General features: G+C 66.4%; 1 protein-coding gene across 3 annotated transcripts; it reads right to left on the bottom strand.

Moving 5' to 3' along the window:
- Positions 1–850: 850 nt before the first annotated feature.
- On the bottom strand, positions 851–21,413 carry LOC119565535 (alanine aminotransferase 2-like). Of its 3 annotated transcripts, none has more exons than XM_037891855.2 (12): positions 21,230–21,413; positions 13,634–13,787; positions 9,902–9,991; positions 9,115–9,223; positions 7,943–8,076; positions 6,824–7,067; positions 5,870–5,949; positions 5,345–5,481; positions 4,396–4,570; positions 3,937–4,092; positions 2,275–2,387; positions 851–1,928 (listed from the first exon to the last, which is right to left on the bottom strand). In XM_037891855.2, exons 2-12 carry the CDS (start codon positions 13,763–13,765, stop codon positions 1,838–1,840), a joined length of 1,461 nt encoding a protein of 486 aa, XP_037747783.1. In that variant the 5' UTR covers positions 13,766–13,787; positions 21,230–21,413; the 3' UTR covers positions 851–1,837. The 3 variants fall into 3 exon arrangements, with proteins under 3 accessions (XP_037747783.1, XP_037747782.1, XP_037747781.1); XM_037891854.2 differs by lacking the exon at positions 21,230–21,413 and adding an exon at positions 14,272–14,287; XM_037891853.2 differs by lacking the exon at positions 21,230–21,413 and adding an exon at positions 14,069–14,182.
- Between the last annotated feature and the right edge of the window lie 857 nt (positions 21,414–22,270).

Below are 22,270 nucleotides of genomic sequence, written 5' to 3'. Positions count from 1 at the left end.
CGAGGCCTGGGCAGTGGCAGGGGGCACAGGATGCCACAGGCCGCGTGGCGCCGTCATGTCTCCGAGCCCAGGCGTACAGTGGCCGTTCTGCAGCTCATCACAGAGGGGACGCCGGCGCTGTGCTCACCCCAGGGACGGTGCCCTCGCACTCTCTCGGTGCTTTTGGGAGTCCGGCGGGGCATCCTGCAGGCGCCAGTCTTGAGTGGGGCAGGTGCAGGGGACAGGACACATGACCGGGGGCTGACCCCTGAGCTTAACCCCGGCCCCATGTCCTGCCCCTGTATCAACCATGGCACTAAGTGGGGCAGAGAGCTGACTCCATCCCCAGGGACGCACCTCCCTCCCCGGCCTCCTCCTTTCCCGAGCTCCTGTCCTCTGCCCCATGAGGATGTCTCCCCTGCCCCCAGCTGTGGCCACCTCCCCACGGGAGAACCAGGGGACCCGGCTCGCTCTCCATGGGATGCTGAGTCCCGCCCGCTCCCTGCAGCCTGGCCCTGTGGCTCCAGGGCCCAGCTACACTGAGCAGAAAACAGGGGTGAAAGCTGGCGAGCTCCCCAGCATCACTGCGCCCACCCCGGCCAGCCCCACACCCAGACACAGCAGGCCCCTCGGGCCTGGCAAGGGCTGGCGGCAGTATGTGGGGCAGGTTCCTGCTTAGTAGAGCTGTTGCTCTTCATCCTTCAGCCACGAGGGGGCTGCAGAGACCCACAGTGGGGCGGCCAGACGGGGGTGGCGCTCACTCCTGCGGGGCCGTACACTGGCAGGGATTGGGGTGGTCGTGTGTCCCAGCGTGCCCCCCCCCCCCAGAGCAATGACCCTCCACCCCCCATACACAGCATGGCAGCCCTTGTTCAGTCATTAACTGTTTATTGCTGCTCTGGGGGCTCCAGGCCAGGCCCATGCGCAGCCCCCGGCCGCGTCTCTGCCCAGGACCCGGGCGCAGGGAGGCCCTGGGGACGAGCTGGGCAGGGGCAGAGTAAAGCCCCGCAGGCTCAAACAGGGACACTTAGACCTTCCTGGGCTGGGCACGTCCCTCCGTGGGCTGCAGCTGTCCATGCCCCCGGCAGGCAGCTCTCCACCTGGGCAGGCACCGTGTGCCCAGCCTGGGTCCCTGGGTGGCTCTGTCTGACCCGCTGTAGCCCGGGGAAGGGGGTGGCGCAGGGAGCCCTGCTGGCCTGGCCTGTGGGGCAGACAGAGCCGCTGGGCTGCCCCCTCGCAGGGCACGGGGGCCAGCAGAGGAGGTGGGGGAACAAGGCACTTCAGGACGAGATGGCTCAAGGCACTCTGTGGGTGGGGAGGAGCTGGTGGGCGCCTGGAGCTTGGCCTCGATCAGGGGGCAGGGGCAGTGCTGGTGACACAGCCTGGCCCGGGGACGTGCGTGAGAGGGAGCATGGGGGTGCACCACAGAGGGTGCTGCTGGAGCCCACCCGCAGGTCCCACTGGCTGGCGATGCCAGGGCACCTCATCCAGCGGTGCCCAGCAGGCTGCACGGGGCTAGGGGAATTCAGCCAGCTGGGCCACGGGGGCGGGGAGGGCAGGGGCTGCGAGCGTGCTGGCACACGGCTGCCTGGTGCTGGTGTGTCCTGTGCCAGAGCTGCCCCACCCCCAAAGGCCGGGGAGGGGGAGATGGAGTGTCGGGGGCAGGGCACAGCCCCAGAGCGCCTGGCACCCCTCAGGAGCACTCGTCGAGCGGGGCAGCTGGGCTGGTACAGGTGGATTCCAGTGAGGGGGCATGGACACCTGCCAGTCCCACGGCCAGAGCGAGAAGCTGCCCCGGCCCCCGGCGGGCGCTGGATGGACAGGCAGGGCAGAGCGGGCAGCTGACCCGGGCAGCACCTTAGGAATATTCCCGGGTGAACTTGGCATAGAACTGGCTGAGTTTCTTCAGCAGGATCTGGAGCTTCTCCACAGGCGGCAGGATGGTCATTCTGTGGGCAGAGAGATCCCCTCAGCCCCGGGCACCTGGCTGAGCCCATCCTGCCAGCCCCCGCCCCCTCCCGTTAACACCCCCCATCACCCTGCACAGCTGGGCGCAAGCGGGCACAAGAGAAAGCGGGAGTCAGAGACCTCCCGAGGGGGCAGGGCTGTGGGTCAGGATTGAGGGGCAGGAGGACGGCAGGTAGGACTGGGGGTGTGAGCAGCTGTGGGAGTCGGGCGGAGGGGGTGGGTGTCAGGATTCGAGCGGGGGTGCAGACCGCCGGGTCTCTCCCGGCTCTACATTGCCAGCCCTTCCCAGGGGACCCGGGTGCAGAGCGTGGCCAGGGGGGCCCTTACCTGAAGTGATAGGTGCCCTCTCGCTGCCCAAAGCCGCTCCCTGGCACCACGCAGATGCCCGTCTCCTCCAGCAGCTGGAGGCAGAAGAACATGTCTGGGGCAAAGCCCCGGGCCTGGGGAGGAGCAAGGGCTGGGCTTAGGGCTGATGGGAGGGGAGCAGAGATGCCTGCTCCGTGCCCGGCTCTCCCCGGACCTGCTCCCCAACCCCATCCCCGAGGCTGCTCCGTGCCTGGCTCTCCCCTGGCCCTGCGAGGGTTGCCAACTTTCTACTCACACAAAACTGAACACCCTAAGCCCCCTCCCTCCTCCGAGGCCACGCCCCTGCCACGCCCCTTCTCCGAGGTCCCGCCCCCGTTCACTCCATATTCCCCCCTCCCCCTCCGGGTCGCTCACCCTCCCCACCCTCACTCACTCACTCATTTTCATTGGGCTGGCTCAGGGGGTTGGGATGTGGGAGGGGGTGCGGGCTCCGGGGTGGGGCCAGAAATGAGGAGTTCTGGGTGTGGGAGGGGGCTCTGGGCTGAGTCAGTGGGTTGGGATGCAGGAGGGGGAGAGGACTCCGTCTGGGGGGTGCAGGCTCTGGGGTGGGCTGGGGATGAGGGGTTCGGAGAGCAGGAGGGGGCTCCAGGCTGGGGGGTGGAGCTGAGGGGTTCGGAGTATGGGAGGGGGGCTCTGGGCTGAGTCAGTGGGTTGGGATGCGGGAGGGGGAGAGGACTCCGTCTGGAGGGTGCAGGCTCTGGGGTGGGGCTGGGGATGAGGGGTTTGGAGAGCAGGAGGGGGCTCCAGGCTGGGGGGTGGAGCCGAGGGGTTCAGAGTATGGGAGGGGGGCTCCGGGCTGAGTCAGTGGGTTGGGATGCGGGAGGGGGAGAGGACTCCGTCTGGAGGGTGCAGGCTCTAGGGTGGGGCTGGGGATGAGGGGTTTGGAGAGCAGGAGGGGGCTCCAGGCTGGGGGGTGGAGCCGAGGGGTTCGGAGTATGGGAGGGGGGCTCCGGGCTGAGTCAGTGGGTTGGGATGCGGGAGGGGGAGAGGACTCCGTCTGGAGGGTGCAGGCTCTGGGGTGGGGCTGGGGATGAGGGGTTTGGAGAGCAGGAGGGGGCTCCAGGCTGGGGGGTGGAGCCGAGGGGTTCAGAGTGTGGGAAGGGGGCTCCAGGCTGAGGCAGGGGTTTGGGGTGGAGGAGGGGGTGCAGGCTCTGGCTGGGGGGTTTGGAAGGTGGGCGGGGGTCAGGGCTGGGGCAGGGAGTTGGTGCGCGGGAGGGGGTGAGGGGCGCGGGCCCCGGGTGGCACTTACCCGAGGCAGCTCACGGAAGCAGCACGTCCCCTCTCCGGCACCTGCCGCGCGATGCTCCATCTGCTGGCGCTGCCCCCGCAGCTCCCATGGCTGGGAACTGCGCGTGGGGAGGGGGCAGCACCTGGAGCCCCCTGGCTGCCCCTGCGCCTAGGAGCCGGAGGGGGGACAGGCCGCTGCTTCCGGGGCCGCGCGGAGCCGGGGCAGGCAGGGAGCTGCCGTAGCCGCACTGCGCTGCCGACTGGACTTTTAACGGCCCACACAGCGGTGCTGACCGGAGCCACCAGGGTCCCTTGGTCGAAAACCGGACACCTGGCAACCCTAGGCCCTGCTCCCCCACCCCCGCCCCCCCAGGCTGCTCCATGCCCAGCTCTCACCTGGGCCTCCTGAGCCGCCCTGGCTGGGATCTGGATCCTGGGGAAGGAGTACATGGCGCCCTGCACGGGGTTACAGCGGATCCCGGGCACCTGGCTGAAGATCTCCTGGGTCAGCTGCGCTTTGTGGGCCAGGTCGCTCAGCACTGCCTGCTTCTCCTGGGAGCCGAGAGAGAGACCCACAGCGCTGAGTGGCAGGGGGCTGCTGTGGGGGAGAAGGGAGGGGCTGCAGGCAGGGGGAAGTGGCGACAGGCACTTGGGTATAGCAGGGCCTGGGGGTCAGGGTGAGAGGCCCATAGGGGTGGTGGAGGGGGGGGATGGGGCCTTCCCTGGGGCTGGTGCAGGGGGCAGCTGGTGGCTATGGGGTAAGATGCCCATGGGGCTGGTGGGGGGTGCCCCTCAGGGAGGGGCTGGGGCTGGTGGCCGGGATCAGGGCCTTGGCTGCGAGCCCCCCGCACTTACCTGGATGAAGCTCTGGTACGAGGGCTCGCCAGGCTTCGGTGGGTTCATGACGACGTCCAGCAGCACCTGGCCGGGCACGGGCGGGCACAGCCGCACCGACACCAGCTTGGAGAGCTGCTGCTGCACAGCTGGATCCAGGTTCACCACCTCCATGTACCCGCCGCGGAACCCGCACCTGGGGGACGAGAGGGTGAGACATGGGGCCTGGCTCCCCTCCCTCTGGGACCCCTGGGGTGCAGGGCCTGGCTCCCCTCCCTCTGGGACCCCTGGGGTGCAGGGCCTGGCTCCCCTCCCTCTGGGACCCCTGGGGTGCAGGGCCTGGCTCCCCCCTCCCTCTGGGACCCCTGGGGTGCAGGGCCTGGCTCCCCTCCCTCTGGGACCCCTGGGGTGCAGGGCCTGGCTATCCCGTCCCTCTGGGACTCTTGCGGGGCAGGGCCTGGCTCTCCCTCCCTCTGAGACTCTTGGGGGCAGGGCCTGTCCTCCATCCCTCTGGGACCCCTGGGGTTTGGGGCCTGGCTTCCCACTACTGGGAGGGATCACTTGTTGCTCCCCCCATAGGCACCCCATGAGTCCCTACCTCGCCCCTCAATGCCCTGGGGGCTGTGTCCCTCCTGCCCCATGGGGGCGCCCCCTGCGGGGCGAGGTCTCTGGGACCCCAGGGCAAAGGGGCACGGCTCGGTGCCGCCCGGCATGTCATGCTTTCGCGACACACAAGCCGTGGGGGGTGTTGGGCTGCGTGTACAGGTCTGTGAGCAGCTCGGCTGGGCTCAGCTCCGGGTCAGAACCGCCCCGAAGATTGGACGGGGGGTCCCGGGCAGGGCCTGAGCAGCTGACTCAGTGGGCTGCCCGCTCCCTGCTCCCGCTGGCCGTGCTCTGCCCCAAGCCCCGGGCACTGGGCAGGCTGCCCTCGGGGCGTGGGGCAGCCCAGGGGCGGGCAGGGGCCACTCACTCTCCCATGAAGCCCTTGGAGATGGAGTGGAAGGAGACCAGCTCCACCACGCTCGAGTACATGGGGCCCAGCTCGAAAAGGACCTTCTTGAAGGAGTGGAACTCGGAGCCCTCGGCATAGACGTTGTCCTGATAGACCTGTGGGGGGGGAAGAGGGGGGTCAGGGCGCCCACCGGGCCCACAGGCAGGCCTAGGGGTGCCAACCCTCCAGGATTGCCCTGGAGTCTCCAGGAGTCAAAGATGAATCTTTAATTAAGATGACGTTGTGTGATCATGAAACCTCCAGGGATACGGCCAACCCTACAGGCCACGCCAGAGCCAACACCCACCTGGCCACGGGACCCTACAGCCCCGCCCACTCCTCTGGGCATGGGCAGCCCCGGAGCTCTGCCCGCCCCTCTGGTGGGGGGGTGCCAGGCTGGCTCCCCAAAAGAGACACTCGCCCCCGCCCCCGAGATAGCCGCACCCCGGGACAGGGAGCCTGGCTGTGGGGCAGTCGGGGCTGGGAGCCGGCTCTTGCCCTCACCTCGTCGGCCATCAGGAAGAGCTGCTCCTCCCACGCAAATTTGATGACATCCTCGATGCATTTCCGGCTCTGGACCTGGCCTGTGGGCACAGGACAAGCCCATCAGGGGGGACATGGAGGCCCCGCATCAGCCAGCACCTCCTGCCCTCCCACGCTGCCCTCACCCACCCTGGCACTGGGGGACAGCTCCACACAGAGCCCCACAGCAGCCTCGATCTCCTGCCCCCTTGGCCTCCCTCACCCACCCTGGCACTGGGGGACAGCTCTATACAGGGTCCCATAGACCTGCCGCCCCTCACACCGTCCCCTCCAGCACTGGGGGCACAGGCCAGGAGGCGGGCACAGCACTGGGCTGGACTGTTCGCTCCATTGCCCCTCACTCTGCCTGGATGGCACCCAAATCGTGGTGCCAGTGCCCCAGACACTGGGTCGCCTTGCCCCTTTCCTCTGCCCACCCACGGATCTCAAAGCCTTTCACAAACATTAATTCCCAGCACGGGCCATTGGCAGGTGGCTCAGGGTTGCCCCCGTGTTACAGCCAGGAACTGATGCGTGGGGGCAGGGGGAGGATGAGATGGGCCCAAGGTCATACAGAGTCTGGCAGTGCTGGGATAGAACCCAGGAGTCCTGGCTTCCCATGCCCAGCTGTAACCCCTAGTCCACCCTGCCTCTGCCTGACCCTGGCTGCGGGGCTCAGCTGCTACCTGGGCCTGGCCCCCCTGCGCTGACCTCTCAGTACCCGGCCCCCTGGCTGGTGAGGGGGAAGCTGGAGCTTTGTTAAAAGAGCCAGTTAACGAGTTAAGGGCTGGTGACAGGTGCTGGCCGGGCACCTCTGGAGATCCCCCGGGCCCCACTGAGCCTGGCAGTCCCTGCCCTGGGGCTGGATCAGAGCCAGCGCCCCCCGGGGGAGAAAGGCCCCTGTCCCATTCCCCTCCCTGCCCGCCCCGGCGGTACCCGTGGGGTTCCCAGGGTTGATGATGCACAGCACCCGGGGCTGGCAGTGCTCGCGGGCCTGGCTCAGGGCCCGCCGCAGCTCCCCGACGTCCAGCGCCCAGCACTGCTCCTCGTCCAGGTAGTAGTTGACCTGCACGGCGTTGAGCTCGGCGATGCCAGCTGAGTACAGCGGGTACTGGGGGATGGGGATCATCACGCCCGTCCGCGACCGGCCCTCCCCCGACACCAGCAGCTTCAGCATGGTCTGGGGAGAGAGGGAGGGATGGGCAGCGCAGGGCGGGCAGGGGCCCGGGGTCCACCGGGGCCGCAGAGCCGGGGGGCAGAGGGGCACGAGGGTGTGGCAATGGGTCTGGGTCAGGGGTCCCCCGAGGAGCAGCAGGGCCCTGGGGGCTGGGACCAAAGAGCCACGGATGCTCTGGGCAGTGCCCACTGGACCACTTCACACGGCCCTGGAGCACCCCCCACCCCCAGGGACAGGGGTGCAGGGCTGGGTCAGACGCCTGCCCCCCATTGCTCCTCGCAGAGGTTACCTGGAGGCAGCCTCCCCATACCCCTCTTGCCCCCCTCTGTCATCCCTCCCCCCACCCCACTATCCCAGCCTTTGAGTTCCCAGCAGGCCCTTGGCTGCCAGTCTGCCAGGGCTGTGCCCAGCATGGCACAAAGGGCCCTTTGTGAGGCTGCCCGAGCACCCAGGCAACGCTGGCGTAAGAGCTGGGTCCCAGCCCCCTGGGCGCTGCCCTGAGGGTAAAGCCAACAGGGGTGGCCCAGGGCCCAGAGCGGGGAGGGAGGGGCTCAGGGGGAGGGGTCCTGGGAGCTCCAGGGGCATCAGCAACCAGGCAGCAGAGCGAGAGACCAACTCTTCCCCGGGCACGGGGGCACCGAGAGCTCAGGAACGGGAGAGAGTAAAGATCCCAGTGGGAGCAGAGACCTCCCCCAAGCTCTGCCGGTGCCCCCCACTCCCGACCCGCGGCCCCCTGCTAGCCCAGCCTGGGGCTCCCCCCCCGCCAGCTCTGCTGGTGCCCCTCACTCCCGACCCACATTCCTGACTCCCCCCAACCCTCAGTCCCAGCCTGCAGCCCCCCGCGTGTGCCCATTGCTGGGGGGGATGGGACACCCTACCATGACGGCATCACTGGCACCCGTCGACAGGTAGATGTTGTCCGGGTTGGCGGGGATGCCCCCGTCCCGCCTCTCGATGTACCGTGCCACGTCCTGGCGGATGATCTCGATGCCAGGGCTGGCAGTGTAGGCACCTGGCAGGGGAGAGACCCGAGCTAGGGCCTGGGGTAGCAGACGCTGGGGGTTGCTGGTGAGCAGAGGAGGCTCCAGGGGGTGCTGCCTTGGGGCCCGGCTGGGGGGGGGGCTGCATCACGGGGGTTAGTGCTCCCGGTTGGAGAGATGCTGTCAGCCATGCAGGGAACAGGGACAGCGTCTCTGGGATACCCATCCACCCCGGAGGGGCCCCTCTCGGGGACAGGGGATTTGGGGTATCAGCCGGAGCCCCCCAAACTCATCTCCCCCATAAGCCACCCAGTAGATTACACAGAGATTTTAACACATTCCAGGGTCCTGCTCTTCTGTATGTGGCACCCTCGAGGGCACCAGCAAGGCTACCAGGCCGTGCCAGCCCTCGCCTGTGGGCACTGTGCGCCCAGAGCGGCCAGGCCTGGGCCCTTAGCCAAGCAGACGTCCCATGTGGCTCTGGACGCGCCCCTGCAGGTCTCGTATGGGCCACGTGTGACTCTGCTGTGGCTGGGTGGGGGCCTGGAAGCGCCCTGGGCCTGAGCGGGTGGGCAGCATACTGGGGAGGGGGCTGCAAGCTGGACTGGGGGGAGGATGGGCAGCCCATTGGGCTGTGGGGGGCGGGCAGCACACTGGACTGGGGGAGAGTGGGCAGGAGGCTGGGTTCCCAGGGGGCAGCAGGCAGTAGTCCTGAGTTCCTGGGGGGGCGGGGGGGCAGCAGGCTGCGTTTCCAGGGGGGGCAGTAGTCTGAGTTCCTGGGGGGTGGGGGGCAGCAGGCTGGGTTCCCGAGGGGGGCAACGGGCAGCAGGCTGGGTTCCTGGGGTGGGGGCAGCAGTCTGAGTTCCTGGGGGGGTGGCAGGCTGGGTTCCCGGGGGGGGGGGGGGAAGGGGCAACGGGCAGCAGGCTGAGTTTCCGGGGTGGGGGCACCAGTCTGAGTTCCTGGGGGGGTGGCAGGCTGGGTTCCTGCGGGGGGCAGCAGGCTGGGTTCCCGGGGGGCGGGGGGGGGCAACGGGCAGCAGGCTGAGTTCCCCGGGGGAGGGGGTACTCACCGATGCTCTGCCCTCCGCATGCTGCCAGCAGTCTGCGTGCCCTCTGCTTGGCATCGTCGGGGAAGAGGGGTTTGCTCAGCAGCTCGGGGTAGAGGCACAAGGCGCTGACCTGCAGGGCACAAAGCCTCAAGACTGCTCCACGTTCCACCCCACAGCCACGCAGCTGCCCCCACCCCAGGAGCCCTCCCTGCCTAGCAGCCTGGCTGACAGGGAACTCGGGGACCAGCAGGGCCCCCGGCTCCGTGTGATGGGGCTGCAGGGAGGAGCCTCGAGTCCTAACTTGGCAGCGTCTCAGTTCAGGGCTGTCAGCGTCTAGCCCATGCCCGAGTTACCAAGCTCCTGCAGCAGTGAGTTCCACAGGCTCCTGAGCCCTTTCATCCCCACTGTCTGGGTCCTGTGCCCCCTTGCTCTGGTCTAATGGCCCAGCAGTTCTGGCCAGTGGTTAGAGCCAGGGGCAGGGGAGGGGCTGGGTGCCAGAACTCCTGGCTTCTATTGCTGGCTCCACAACTGGTGCCATGAGCCACCTCAGAGACAACCCTTCCCTCCCTGTGCCTCAGTGTCCCCTGCACAAAGGCAGAGGGGTACTAGCCACACTGGCTGGGTTTTATAGCCCACCCCCAAACTCGTCACAGGCTCTTTCCAGCTCCCTCCGCATCCCCCCCCCCCACCCACAGAGCGGCAGGGGCCCAGCCCAAGGCCTGTCCCCCAAACACAGATCGGAGGGCGGGGTCACCCCCTTTTCCCCCCCATATTTCCCACTCCCGGCGGTGGCAGAGCCCTGCTGTACCTGGCGCAGGAAGGTGATGGGGCGCTGGCCCATGGCGTGGGCATCGCCGATGTTGGCTTTAATCACCTCTGTGAAAGGCTTCTTCACACCCTGTGGGAGCAGAGAGGGAGGAGGGAGAACGGAGCCAACACCGGGAAAGCTGCCCCTGCCAGGGCGCTACCTCCCCCAGCTATGATACCCAGCCTGCATCCAGCGGGGAGAGCGCCCCCTGCCGTGCAGCACAGCGCCCCTAGCGCCACCCCGGGGCCTGCATCCAGAGGGAAGAGCGCCCCCTACTGATGCACCCCTGCCTTGCAGCACAGCACCCCCTAGCGCCACCCTGGGGCCTTGGTGTCCCTAAGCGGGCTGTGGTTGTGGGGGGCGAGCACGTCCCGCTGCCCACCGCAGCACTGCAGTGAGGGGCTCTGATTGAGGCCGCCAGCTGGCGGATTCCTGCCGCACCTGCCTTGCAGCCCTCGACTTGCCCCGCAGCCGTCGCACCCACCCCACAGAGCCAGGCCGGAGCAGAGCTGCTGGGTCCCTGCCAGCCAGGCTCCTGCACCGGCACTCCTGCCCCCTCTCCCCACAGCGCCTCCTGTGGGCGGGGCCGGGGCGTCCCAGGCCTGGCTGCATGCCCAGCTTGGAGCACCCACGCAGGCAGGGAGGTCAGTGCCCTCGGGATGACGCGTCTCGGAAGCAAGAATTCCTGCGTCACCCTGAGCCTGGGACGCTGCACTTGGTTCCAGGATCAGCTGGGGAAAGTGCCCCCACCCCGCCCCCAGGGACTTTGCCCCTCGCCACATGCCTGCCCTGACCTGTGCGGGTGAACACTCTGCACCAGGCACAAGAAATACACAGAGTCAGCCCGGTACGGGAATGCCCTGCGCTGCTCCGGTTGGCCATCAGGGACCGAGAACCAGGGCAGCGCCCGGCCCTGGCAGGGCACACGAGCTGCAAGGAGCCGAGTGGCTCTGGGCTTGGCCTGCCTGTCCCAAGCCCATGCCCCACGGCCCAGGGATGCTTGCCCATCCCCAGGACCCCAGGCAGGGCAGGCCTTTCTCAGCTCCGTCCATGATGCCCTCTGCTCTGTGCTGCCCCTCCCAGGGCCCAGGCGCCCCCAGGGCCCGGGCGAGAGGGAGAGCGGGCTCCACTGTGTCCCAGCTGGGATGGGACAGGCTGTCTCCCCCACCCCATCTGGGGCCCCCAGGGGACTGAGCCCAGACCCCGTGCAGGGACGAGGGACCCCGCTTGTGTGTGCAGAGCAATGGCATGGACCTGGGGACGTGGGCTAGTGGTGGGGACGTGACACATGCCAAGCCAGCTGGACGCAATCCAGGACGGGCATGGGGGCCGTGCAGGGGACCGGGCCATCCTTGTGGTGGTTGGTCAGAGGCTGGCAGAGAGACAGGCTCCTTTGACCGCAAGCTGCAGGAGAGGCAGCCAAAGCAGCCTGCAAGGTGGCACCATGCCATGAGGCCTGGGAAAGCATAACCTGCTGGTGCCAGAGGAACCCTCCCAGCCAGGGGCCTACCCAGCCTGCTGCCACTGCTAACTACAGAGGGCACAACCTCTGCCCCCCTGGCACTTCATAGCATGCAGCAGTCACTGGGCAGGGGACAGCCACAGCCTGTTGGGAGAGGAGGGGAGGCCTGGCTGCTGAGACCACACCCACACACCACTGCCCTCTCTTTCATGGACTCAGCACTGCCCAGCTCTGTGTCATAGGCCCTGTACTGCTCACAGCTCAAGGAGATTCTCCTCTAGCTCAAGTGGCAGAGCCTGGGTTTTTGGAGCAAGAGGATTCAAATCCCAACCCGACTGTTGATGAGTTATTGGAGGTGCCCATGCACGCAGCCCCGGGGTACCCTGGAGCCCTAAGTGCCCACAGATTGGCTCTGTGTGCAGGTTGGTTACAGGTCTCAGCCAGGGCAGGGGTTACACACAGACCTGGAGCCTCTCTTTGGCCAGTGCCACTGCACCCGCTACGCCCTGACTGGGCTGTCGGCCACTCCCGGCCCTGGCCAGCTGCTTGTGTTAGGCCAGGCTGGCAGGACGGTCACTGCTCCCGAGTCGGACGCCCTGTGCCAGGGGGAGCGAGGCTGTCAAAGCCCCTGTCCTGGAGCCTGCCTGCACCTGCCAGACCAGACAGTGCCAGGAACGGGCAGGAAGGGCCCAGACCTTGCGGCTGTCAGTGGCTGTCAGGGCAGGAGGGATGTCCCCCCCGCCCTTCAGTGTGAGGGAGCGGCCATCCCTGGCAAGGCGGCATGGAGCCTGCCTGGGCCGTAACCTGCCCACCCATTAACCCTTACTGGATCCCCCCGAGCCACGTGGTTGCACGCACATCACCACCACTAGCACGTTCACCAGGACAGTGAGACGCAGCCCAGCCCTAGCGGGCATGGACAGCACCTCGCTGAGCCCCCTGCACAGAGCTACCTGCCGGAGCGGCAGCCAGTGCCTGAGATGGGAGCTCCCAGCCCTGGATCACCTCCCTCTGGGAGCCTCCTGCCTCAGCCTGGGTCCTGGCGTGGGGACAGAGGGAGGAGAGGGGAAGAGTGACACAGGGATTGGAGCCAGGTTATGTAAGTGAGCCACCCATGTCAGGCCAGGGAGACACCTGCGCCCAGGTGTGCAGAGTACAAGCCTAGGTGCAAGTGTAACCCTGGTGACTGGCCCCGCCCCTGCCTCACCTTCCAGCTGGTGGGGTGGCCTGACTAGGCAGAACCAGACAGGGCGCCGGATGAGGGCACGGCCAGTGTGGTAGTCCCTGGGGTCTGGCAGGATCTGTCAGCGTGGCAGGCACTGGGCTCCCGCTCCACCCCTTGGGAGAGGATGTCCCAGCCCCAGAACTGAGGGCCTGCAAGTGTAAGCAGTCTCTCTCCTGCCCATCAGCTCCTCGGTGCCTGGAGTATCACCCCCTGCCCCCGCGCCTCTGCAGTTCCACGTGGAGTTTGTCTTCCCTTCCTGGCCTGCTGCCTGGCCCTACTGCGCGCTGCCCCTTTCCACCCCAGAAGCGGCTGCATTTCCGTAGTGCTGGCAGGCTCCTGGGAAATGCACCCACAGAGTCTGCACAGGGCTCTGGGCTGAGGGCACTAAGTGCGGCTAATTCACAGGCAACGTCCAGGGCTTTGCTCAAGACCTTGGGCTTCCCAGCACGGAGGGAAGAAATCAGCAGCTGGGCGCCCTCCTGGGTGCCAGGGACGCGATGACAGGAGGGCAGCTGTCAGAGGAGCCTGGCGCTGTGCTCTCAGAGGAAAGCAGGGCCCATGCCCAGGAGATGCTTCCCATGGGCTTCAAGAGGAGCTGGGGGGCCTTGCTCAGGATCGGACCCAGGGAGGGCTCGTGCAGGGCCCATGAAGGGGGTTCAGGCACTTGGGGCATGGGGCAAAGTGCCCATGCACTGGGAGGCCAGGGGGCAGGGTGCTCAGACACTGGGGGGCCAGGGGGACAGGTGTCCAGGCACTGGGGGGCACAGGGAGGCCAGGGGGCCCAGTGGGCACTGCTGAGAGAACCTGCCCATGGTGATGCCCGCCTCGCCCGCGGAAGGGGTCTAACTCTTACTAACAACACCGTGTCTATTCCGGCAGCGCCCCAGGGGCCCCCGAGAGGCGGCGCGCGCAGTGCCAGGCGCTGTACAAACTGCACAGCGGGTCCCTGCCCCGAGGGGCTGGCGACTCAACCAGCCTGGACAGCCGGGGCGGGCGCGGGGTGAGGCCCCAGCCGAGCGATCCAGGGGGCGGCTCTGCCCCTTACCTGCCGCAGCTCCTCCTCCAGCTCCACGGCGCGGGCCAGGATGGGGCCCCGCACCGCGTACTCCACCCGCTTCACCCACGGGTTCATGGAGTCCAGGCTCAGCACCTTGTCCCGCAGCCCGTTCTCCGCCATCCTGGCCAGATCCGCCCGGGCTCTGCAAGGCAAGAAGGGGAGGGAGCTGAGAGCCGGGGGCGGCAGCGGGGCGCCGGGGCGCCCGGGGCTCGGGGCCCCCGGGGGGTGCCCGGCTGAGCGCAGCCGCTGCCACCCGCGCAGCCCGGCAGCCTGCAGAGCCTTCATGCCGCGGGAGCCGCCCGGGAGCAGCGGGGAGCTGGCGGGGGGACGTCCCTGGAGCTGGGGCTTGAGGGGGAGCCGCGGATCCGGGCTGGGGGGGGATGGGGGCGGCAGGTGCCCGGGGAGGGAGGGAAGGAAACTGACCAGGGGAAGGGATCTGGGCTCTGGCTCTTCCCCCCGTCCCCCGGCAGCCTCCAGGGTCTTGGTCCTTGTCTTGCTCCCTCCCCTCTTCCCTGGCCCAGTTCCCTCCCCCCACCCCACCCCGGAGCCTCCAGGGACTTGGTCCTTGTCTTGCTCCCTCCCCTCCCCAGCCAGGCGTGGACCCCCGCGGGACGCCGAGCACCTACCCAGCTGCTCGGGAGGCGCCCGGGTTCCCCGGCGCAGAAGCTCTTTAATACCGGGCAGAAGGGGCAGAGAAAGGGGGGCGGGGGCGCGGGGGAGGAGACAGCCCGGTGCTGAAAGAGACACAGGCCTGGGAGGGAGAAGAAAAGAGGAGTGAAAGGGACGCGGGAGGCCCTGGGAGCCTGCCAGGACTGGAGCCCATTTGGCACAATGGCAGAAAGCCCCCCCCCCAGCCCCCCACAGTGTTTTTCACCAGGCTCCAGGAGGGAAATTGGACTTTTATCTCCCCCTTCCCGCGCTCCTGGCCCGGGGGGCTGCCGGGGCTCGGCAGGGCTAGGCTGGATGGCTAAAGATGGGCCTGGGGCGTCCGGAACAGAGCCGGAGGCCCCTGTATCTTGCCAGTGGCTGTCGTGGTTGTCACGGTGCCACCACTCAGAACGGTGCCCAGGCTCCCCGCCACCTGGCTCCTGCAACTGGAGCTAAAGGAGAATCGCCACCAGCCACAGGTGGTACGGGGCCTAGGACACACAGTCAAGTGGTTCTGATTCCATCCAGTAGAGGGCAGTGGAGCACACTGTAGACACATACACACCAGAGGCCTTTCTACAGGCCCGCGGGCTGGGATGCTGGGATGTGCCCAGTAACACCTGTGGGGCTGCCCAAAGGGGCCAAGGAAGAGGGCTCCTCTCACCACAGCCTGCTAAGGGGGTATCAGGCTGGGGGCGGGCAGGGGCGCTGAGCGATGTTACAGCCCCACCCACCCAGCGGAGCCCAGGTCACTGTGTCCACCAGGCCAGGCCTGGAGCACAACTCCCTCCGCACATGAGGCGGCAAAACCGGGGAACAGGTCCGCTGAACGCGCCAGCCCACAGAGCCACTCACTGCAGGGAGTAGGGGGTGCGCTCCCCTCTGAGCCAGCGCTGCAGCGAGTGGGCTGGGAGGCTCAGCAGGGGGCGCTCTCGTCTCTGAGTCACCGCTGATCACAGTTCCCTGGTGCGGCAGTAGGGGGAGCTGTGCTGCAGGGTGGGGAACTCGGTGCTTGGCAGTACGTCACCCCTCTGGGCCGTTCCTGGGTGGGTCAACAGCCCCCCACTCACCACAGCCAGTGCTGGGAAGAGGGTGAGGCCAGGTCCCCCGTTCTCCTCACCTTTCAAGGCAGAGAACCTTGGGGCAAAGTGACACCCCCCCTCAAATGGGACCTGCCTCCTTGGCCAACCCAGGCTTAATGCCCAGCAGCAGGGAGAGAAAACCAGGCACCTTCTGCCACTAGGCCTGGATCACTTGGGGTAAAGGAGACTCTCCCTTAGCTGCAGCAGTATAGAGCTTATGAGACACACTTGAACAGTTCAGATGATCTGCCTGGGTTCTTATGTGGGCCGCCTCACTGCAGCCAGGGGCAGGGGTGACACATACCCACCAGCCATAGGTCCCAGCCTCTGGGAACCACCTGAGAAGGGTGGGTGGTTCATGGCCCCACCCTTCCCCCAAACCCTGGAGAGGGGAAGGGACTTGCCCATGGTCACACAGTGAGTCAGTGGCCCAGCCGGGACAGAAGCCATCACGTTCTGCTGCCCTCCAGCCACCTACGGGAACACGCCTCAAGTCACCCTCACCTGCCTGAGCCCGAGGCCGGCTGGGCTGTCTCCCAAGTATCGGGCGCTAACGATGTCACCAACTGTAGAACCCAACTGAGCTTGGGTCCCGGCAGGTTAAACAATTCAAGTGGACTGATCCGGGGAGGCAGCCTCGTCTCGTAGGCAGGGGGTGGGGCTGGGAACCCGGACACCTGGGTTTGATCCCTGACTTGCTCTGTGAGCTTGGTTGAGTCAGATAAATCTCTTTGTGCCTCAGTTTCTCCTTCTGTAACATGGGGATAGTATCTGTGAGTGACCACCCAGGACCTGCTGCCATCCTGCATAGGCAGCTCAGATTAACCAGTCCTGAAAGCACTGGCTCATGCCACTTGGTGTAGAGGAGAATCTCCATTGTCTGTTGGCAGTATAGTGCATATGGCACACAATAGAACAGTTTGTTACAGTGCTCATCCACCTTGGTAAAGCACTTTGAGACCCACCATAGAAGGTGAGAGACCGATTGTTACTGAGTGTTCCAGCTCACCCACGTGACCCGTTAATGATGCAGGAGCTTTCCTGTCAATAGGTGGAGTTTTTAAAGCATTTCAGGAATTAATAATAGCCATGGGAGGGGAAAAGCCTAGAACAGGGACCCACTGATAACTCCTGAATCTCATGGTCATTGACCTCTCTGAGCTGGGCAACCAGCTGGGCTCTCCCAAAGCCAGCCAGAGGCCCCGGGCCCAGCCTGCGCCGGCTGACCTAGGGTAATGGGTGCTCAGCCATGCTCAAGTCCACCATCCCCGCTTGAGGTGATCACAGGGCCAGCAGGAGAACATCAACTGCACCCAGCTCTGGGCACGGAGCCACCCAGCGGCCTGCGATCCACTCAGGGAGGCCGCTCCTCCCCAGAATAGGGCGATGGGAGCAGGGATGCAGACAGTGTGGCACAATGGCCTTCACTGCCCCTCAAGCACGGCACCACCTCACTGTGGAGTGAAGGGGGCACCTTGGCAGGCAGAGCGGCATGGAGCCGGACCAGCCAGGGCCACAGGGAGTGGGGTGAGGGGCCCGCTGTGCAGCGAGGAATTGGTTTCACAGTGCTGGCCGGGGGCCGGTATGATCCAAGGCCGTGGTGCTCACAGGGGAATTTCAGCAGTGGCAGAGGTTGGGGCGGAGGAGCCGGGAGTTTTCAGTTGAGCTGGGTGAGCTGGAAACAATCCGAACCAGCTCTTTGGCATCTGGGGTTAGCGCAAGAAGGGCCCTGCACCCCACCGCCGCAGGGATCCACTGAGCGGGACCAGGGTCTCCCTGGCTCAGCCATCAGCGAACGGGCTGGGGATTTTACAGCCCTCAAGAGCTCTGGGGTTCAGTTTGGGGCAACGGCTGGCTGATTCTTGCCCAATCCAAATGGGCTGGACCCAGTGAAATCTTCCTGGGCCAGTCAACCAGCCAGCCTGGGTGGGGACTGCGGGGCCCGAGTCCCCTGGGCACTGAGGGGCTGGAAGCCGGTGTCAGGGAGCAGCTGAGCCATTCTCTCCCCAGTTCTGAGCCTCGTTGGGGTGACTGTCACCCCAGTGTGCTCTGCTTTGCAGACTGTGTACGGGGCTCCCTTCCCCCACCACTGAAATGCAGCCATTTCTGGGGTGGAGCATGGCAGTCGTTCAGCAGAAATACGGCACAGCAGATTGGGACAGGGAGTGAAGCGGAATCCCATAGCCACATGAAACTCTGCTGGGGCACTGGGGAGAGCGCTAACTGCAAGGGCAGAGTGCCCCTACCCCAATGCCCTGCCCGGCACAAGGGGGCGCTGTGCTGAGGGGAACAGGGCAAGTGACTCAGTAGGGGGCGCTCTCCCCTCTGCCGCTGCCAAGCTCTGAGGCAGGTTGGCTTTGCATCAGTCCCTGGGTCCCTACAGCACAAGCAGACCGACTCCCTCCAGGAATCTCAACGTGCTTGACACCTCGCAGTCCCTTTGGGAGAGCAGGGTGGGCCCCATTTCCCAATGGGGAAACTGAGGCACAGAGAGGGGCCATGACTTGCCCAAGGTCACGCAGTGAGCCAATGGCAGAGCCAGGAATAGGGCATCCTGGCTGCCAGTCTGCTGCTCTGATCATTCCTGCAGGGCTCCCGCGTAGCCGAAAGCTATCACTGCAGCTTATACATGGCCGGGTCCCCGAACGCCAAGTTCTCTGTGCAGGAGAATGTCCCCCCACTGCAGCGCCTCCTGTCTGGAGCAGCCACCCTGTAACGCCCTCACCCGCTGCCCCTCTGCTCCGCCAGGCCTGGGCTCAGCTCCTTGCCCTTCCTGAACTCTGGCTCCTGTCGGTGCGAGCGCCTTCCCCTCTGCAGCTTGCACTGCCTTCAGCAACCTCAGTGCAGCTCTCCAGTCCGTTTCCATCTCCCTTCTCCCACTGGCCCCCCGGCTCGAGTTCTCCTCCCGTGGCTATTTAACCCAGCAAAGGGGCATTGGGAGGGGTGTCTCTGGATCTTGCCGGGAGGTTGGTGAGGGGAAGAGCGCCAGTGGGCAGAGCCAACAGGCGGAAGTCTGGCACCAGGCAGAGCTGAGCCTTGTAAACCCCCCCCCCAGTAGCGCTGGCAAGGGGACCGGCCCCAGCCCAGGGAGCCAGGGGAAGGACACTTGGGCCAGGGGGCACAGTCACACCGCAAGAACCCCAAGGTGATTAATACACTGATTTACAAGCGCCAACCCTTGAGGGATTCCTGCAGCCACTGCTGGGGTGGAGCGCAGCAGCCCTCCCAGCGAGCAGTAACAGCACAGAGCGCTTTAGGAGAGGAAGTGAAGAAGAATCCTGTGTCCAGCTGAAATTAAAGGGGATGCAGTGGAATCATGGCCACTGGGATTTGGCCAGGACAGGGAGTAACTCCTGTACGCCTGCAAACGTACCCTGGGATCTTTAATGGCCACCAAGCGGGCAGGACCTCGGTCGTAGGCTTCATTCAAAAGATGGCACCTCCTGCAGCACAGCGCCCCCTAGTGCGGGGCTGGGCCATTGGGGCCAACATTGTCTGCCAGGGGAGAGCGCCCCCTAGTGAGTCTCCTGGCAGCACAGCCCCTTGCTGCTTGTTGGGTATTAGGGTCAGCACTGACTGTGAGAGAACGCCCTCTACTGAGCCCCACCCTGCTCCCTGCAGCACAGCGGCCCCTCACGCTGCACTGGGGCATTGGGGCCAGCCCCAATTCTCCTGCTGTCACGCTCGCCCGGGTCCCCAAAGCCCGCAGCTGTGCTTTGTTAGGATGTCTGTTGATATCGGCTCCACGTTCCCGCCCTGCCACATACACAGGTATCCAGCCAAGTCGCTGGTTCGAGCCCAGGCAGGCAGGAGGCCTGAGCGCCATTCCCAGCACGTGGCTCTTGGGTGGCCTTGGGGGTTCTCAGCCAGCTCCCGGCCCCGTGGCTCTGCCAGGGGCCGGGGCGTGTCCCTGGGGACCAGCCCAGGTTCCTGTGCGATGACGTGATGCTAATGACCATGGAGAAGCCCTTGAACTTCAGCCAGGTGCACAGGAGCCGCTGAGCCGGTTTAGGCCACCCTGGCAGAAGTTGGCTCGTCCAGTTACAACCCCCGGCTCCATGGAGTTGTACGGCAAGTTCCCTCTCTAGAGCAGGGTGAGTTCGGCACCTCCCAAATTTCCCTGCCCCAGCTGCTCAGGGTGACTCAGAGTCTGGGTGAGTTTGCACCGTTTGCATCCAGGGCACTGCCACCTGCCAGGGCTTAGCCCGCAATCCCCCTCCTGCTTGGGTCCATCAGACTCTGGTTGCCCCAGCCAGGCCAAGGCACCGGCCCTCAGTGAGGAAGAGGCTCAAGGTAACGTCCCAGAACAGGTGGGGATTCCAGAAATAGGTCAGGGCAGGGGTGTGCCCGATCCAGGTGCCCCCTGGCTGCACTTCCCAGCCAAGCAGGAAGATTCAGGGAGAAGGAGGTTATGCCACCCTCCTCCCCGGGTTCCAGCACTGGGAGGGTTAAAGGAGAAGTGGCACCCGCAGGGCCCTGCTGACACACCCACGTGGACCTGACTGATTATCAGTCCATGTGAGCTGAGCCCAGCCGGAGGCTGTGCCGGCCTGGTGGGACCTGATAGGCTGCATGGGGGGTGCTGGGCCCCTCCTGCCTTGGGCCTCCTGCCAGGGCTGCAGGTCCCAGCCCCACCTTCTCAATCACCAGCTGTTGAGACTCCCAGTCCCTTTCCAGACTGGCTCCGTCAGCACCAGCCTGGAGCACCCGCCGAGCGGGCAGTCGCTCCCCACCCCGCTCCGAATAAACAGACCCTCCCCCTCCGCCCCCCAACTGGTGCAATTACCAGTAATGACGCTGCCCAGATGACATGACGTGTGGCGAGCTGCAAACCCACAAGGACGGAGAACTAGCGCATGGGACAAGGGGCAGGGCCCAGCACCGCGGCTGGACACGCAGCAAGGACGGAGAACTAGTGCAGGGGACATGGGACAGGGGGAGGGGCCCAGCACCGCGGCTGGGGGAGACGGGACATGGGTCAGGGCCCAGCACCGCAGCTGGACAGGCAGCGAGGATGGAGAACTAGCGCAGGGGACATGGGGCAGGGCCCAGCACCGCGGCTGGAAACGCAGCGATTGCTCTGGATGGGGAAGAGCCCAATCCCCAGCCCCGAATGACTCAGGCAGGAGTTTGCAGTGGGACGTGGATGCGTTTGCCCAGGGTGATTTGGGACTGCAGACCCAGGGGCCTCCTGCCCCGGAGCCTCCAGGTGCCGCACACAGAGCCGGTGTTGGACCCTGCAGTACCAGACCAACACGGGCGCAGAGCAGGATGTCCAGAGCTGAGCCGCCCGAAGCATCGGGGATTGGAGCCGCGAGGTTGTGTCCCGCCAGGCCTTGCCCAGGAGGAGTGGCACCAGGGGACGGGACCATGGAAGGGGGAGCCAGGGGGTAAATCGAAAGCAGTGGGATGACACTGAGCCAAGGAACACGGGTGTCGGGCACAGCCCTGGGGGCATAATGTTGGGGAGGGGGAGCCCCGCCGCCTGGGATAGTCACAGCGGGACAACGGGAGAAGGCGCCTGGCCTGGGTGGTCCCACCCGGGTGAGCTCCAGTGAACAGCCCTGCTCTCCCCACTGCAAGGGGCTGTGACCTGACCAGCCAGCGCCCCCTGCTGCCCTGCCCTGGCAGCTGCCCCAGCCCAGGTAGCCCTGGAGGGAACGTGCTGGGGCTGGCTAGGGGAGCAGCGGGGCATAAAGCAAAGCTTCATGGGAGCTGCTCCCTCGGTGCCAGGCTGCAGGGGCGCTGCTGGGCATCAGCCACCCAAAGGACCCAAAGGCTGGTGCCCTGCCCCGGGTCCAGGCAGCCCTGGGAGCACAGGGCGCAAGGGGCTGCCCATTCGGGCTGCACTCACCTCGCTGGGGGGCTGGCACTCTCCTCGGCTCCCAGGGGCTCCCTCCCGCCAGCGCACGCTCCCCGGAGCCTGTGGCAGGGCTGCGGCGGGCGGCTGGGAGGGCGTCGCCTCGCTCTGTGTGCAGCCGGAGCAGCTGCGTGACCTTTCCAGGAGCAGCTGCCTGGCGGGGGCAGCCCCAGCCGGCTCAGGAAATGTAAAGAGCTGGGTCTCCCCAGCCCGCCCCTGCCGCACCCCCGGCAGCTCCCCCAGCCACTCCCACCGCCCGCCTCCATCCCTCCCCCCGGGGGGGCTGGAGCGGAGCCGGGGGCCAGTGGGCTGGGGCAGGCGTCCGTCGAACCCAGATAACACTTGGGGTCTGGCCTGCCCCAGCCCACGCGACGCCCTTCGGCTGTTGGAGAGGAGGCGCACACCCTGCGCTCCCTCAGCGACACATGGCGGGGGGGCGAGTTCGCCCAGCTGAGAGGGTGAATGCCAGGGCTTGCCCTCTGGGTGGGAGCCCTGCAGGGTGGCTCCGGCGGTGCCCGGGGGCTGGGGGCGTGGATCCCTGCCCTAGCACCCTGGGACAGGCCGCCTTGGGCCACTGGATTCCAGTCATTCGTGCGTGCCGTTTTTTGGGGGGCTGGGTGCATGAGCTGAGACCCCTTATAGGGGCCGACATTCACAAGTGCCCAGCACCTGCCCTCTGAGACACGGGCCCTGCCCAGTCTCTACCTGAGTTTCCCCCTGTCTAGTGGAGGATAGCCCTGCCTCCCCCACGAGGGCTGAGCGGGTTCCTATGCTTGTCCCATGCACGGAGCCACGGTGCCCTCTCCCCTGTGGGGCTAGTGGCTGGGAGCCCGTCCTGCAGCTGGCTGTGGTGGTCACTGGGATCCAGCACTGGGGAGGGGCAGCCCCACTGTTGGGGCCTTGTCCTGTGCCTGGGGGGTGGGCGCAACTCTGGGGGCGGGGCAGCAGGGAACTCATCTCCAATTGCCAGCCATACCTGGAGGGAGAGGGGCACCCAGGCCCCATGGGCCAGCCTGTACCCGGCCTTTCTGCCAG

This window comes from Chelonia mydas, chromosome 2, assembly GCF_015237465.2.
Source record: "Chelonia mydas isolate rCheMyd1 chromosome 2, rCheMyd1.pri.v2, whole genome shotgun sequence".
Taxonomy (NCBI): Eukaryota; Metazoa; Chordata; order Testudines; family Cheloniidae; genus Chelonia; species Chelonia mydas.
Note: the sequence above shows the minus strand (reverse complement) of the source record. Positions and strands in the feature narration are given on the sequence as shown.

Coding starts and splice junctions, on each gene's coding strand:
- LOC119565535 (XM_037891855.2), bottom strand. CDS start 13,765: ATGGCGGAGAACGGGCTGCGGGACAAGGTGCTGAGCCTGGACTCCATG. Junction 9,992..13,633: donor TGGAGGAGGAGCTGCGGCAG/GTAAGGGGCAGA, acceptor CTGCTCCCACAG/GGTGTGAAGAAGCCTTTCAC. Junction 2,388..3,936: donor GGGCGGCTCAGGAGGCCCAG/GTGAGAGCTGGG, acceptor GCTCCTCCCCAG/GCCCGGGGCTTTGCCCCAGA.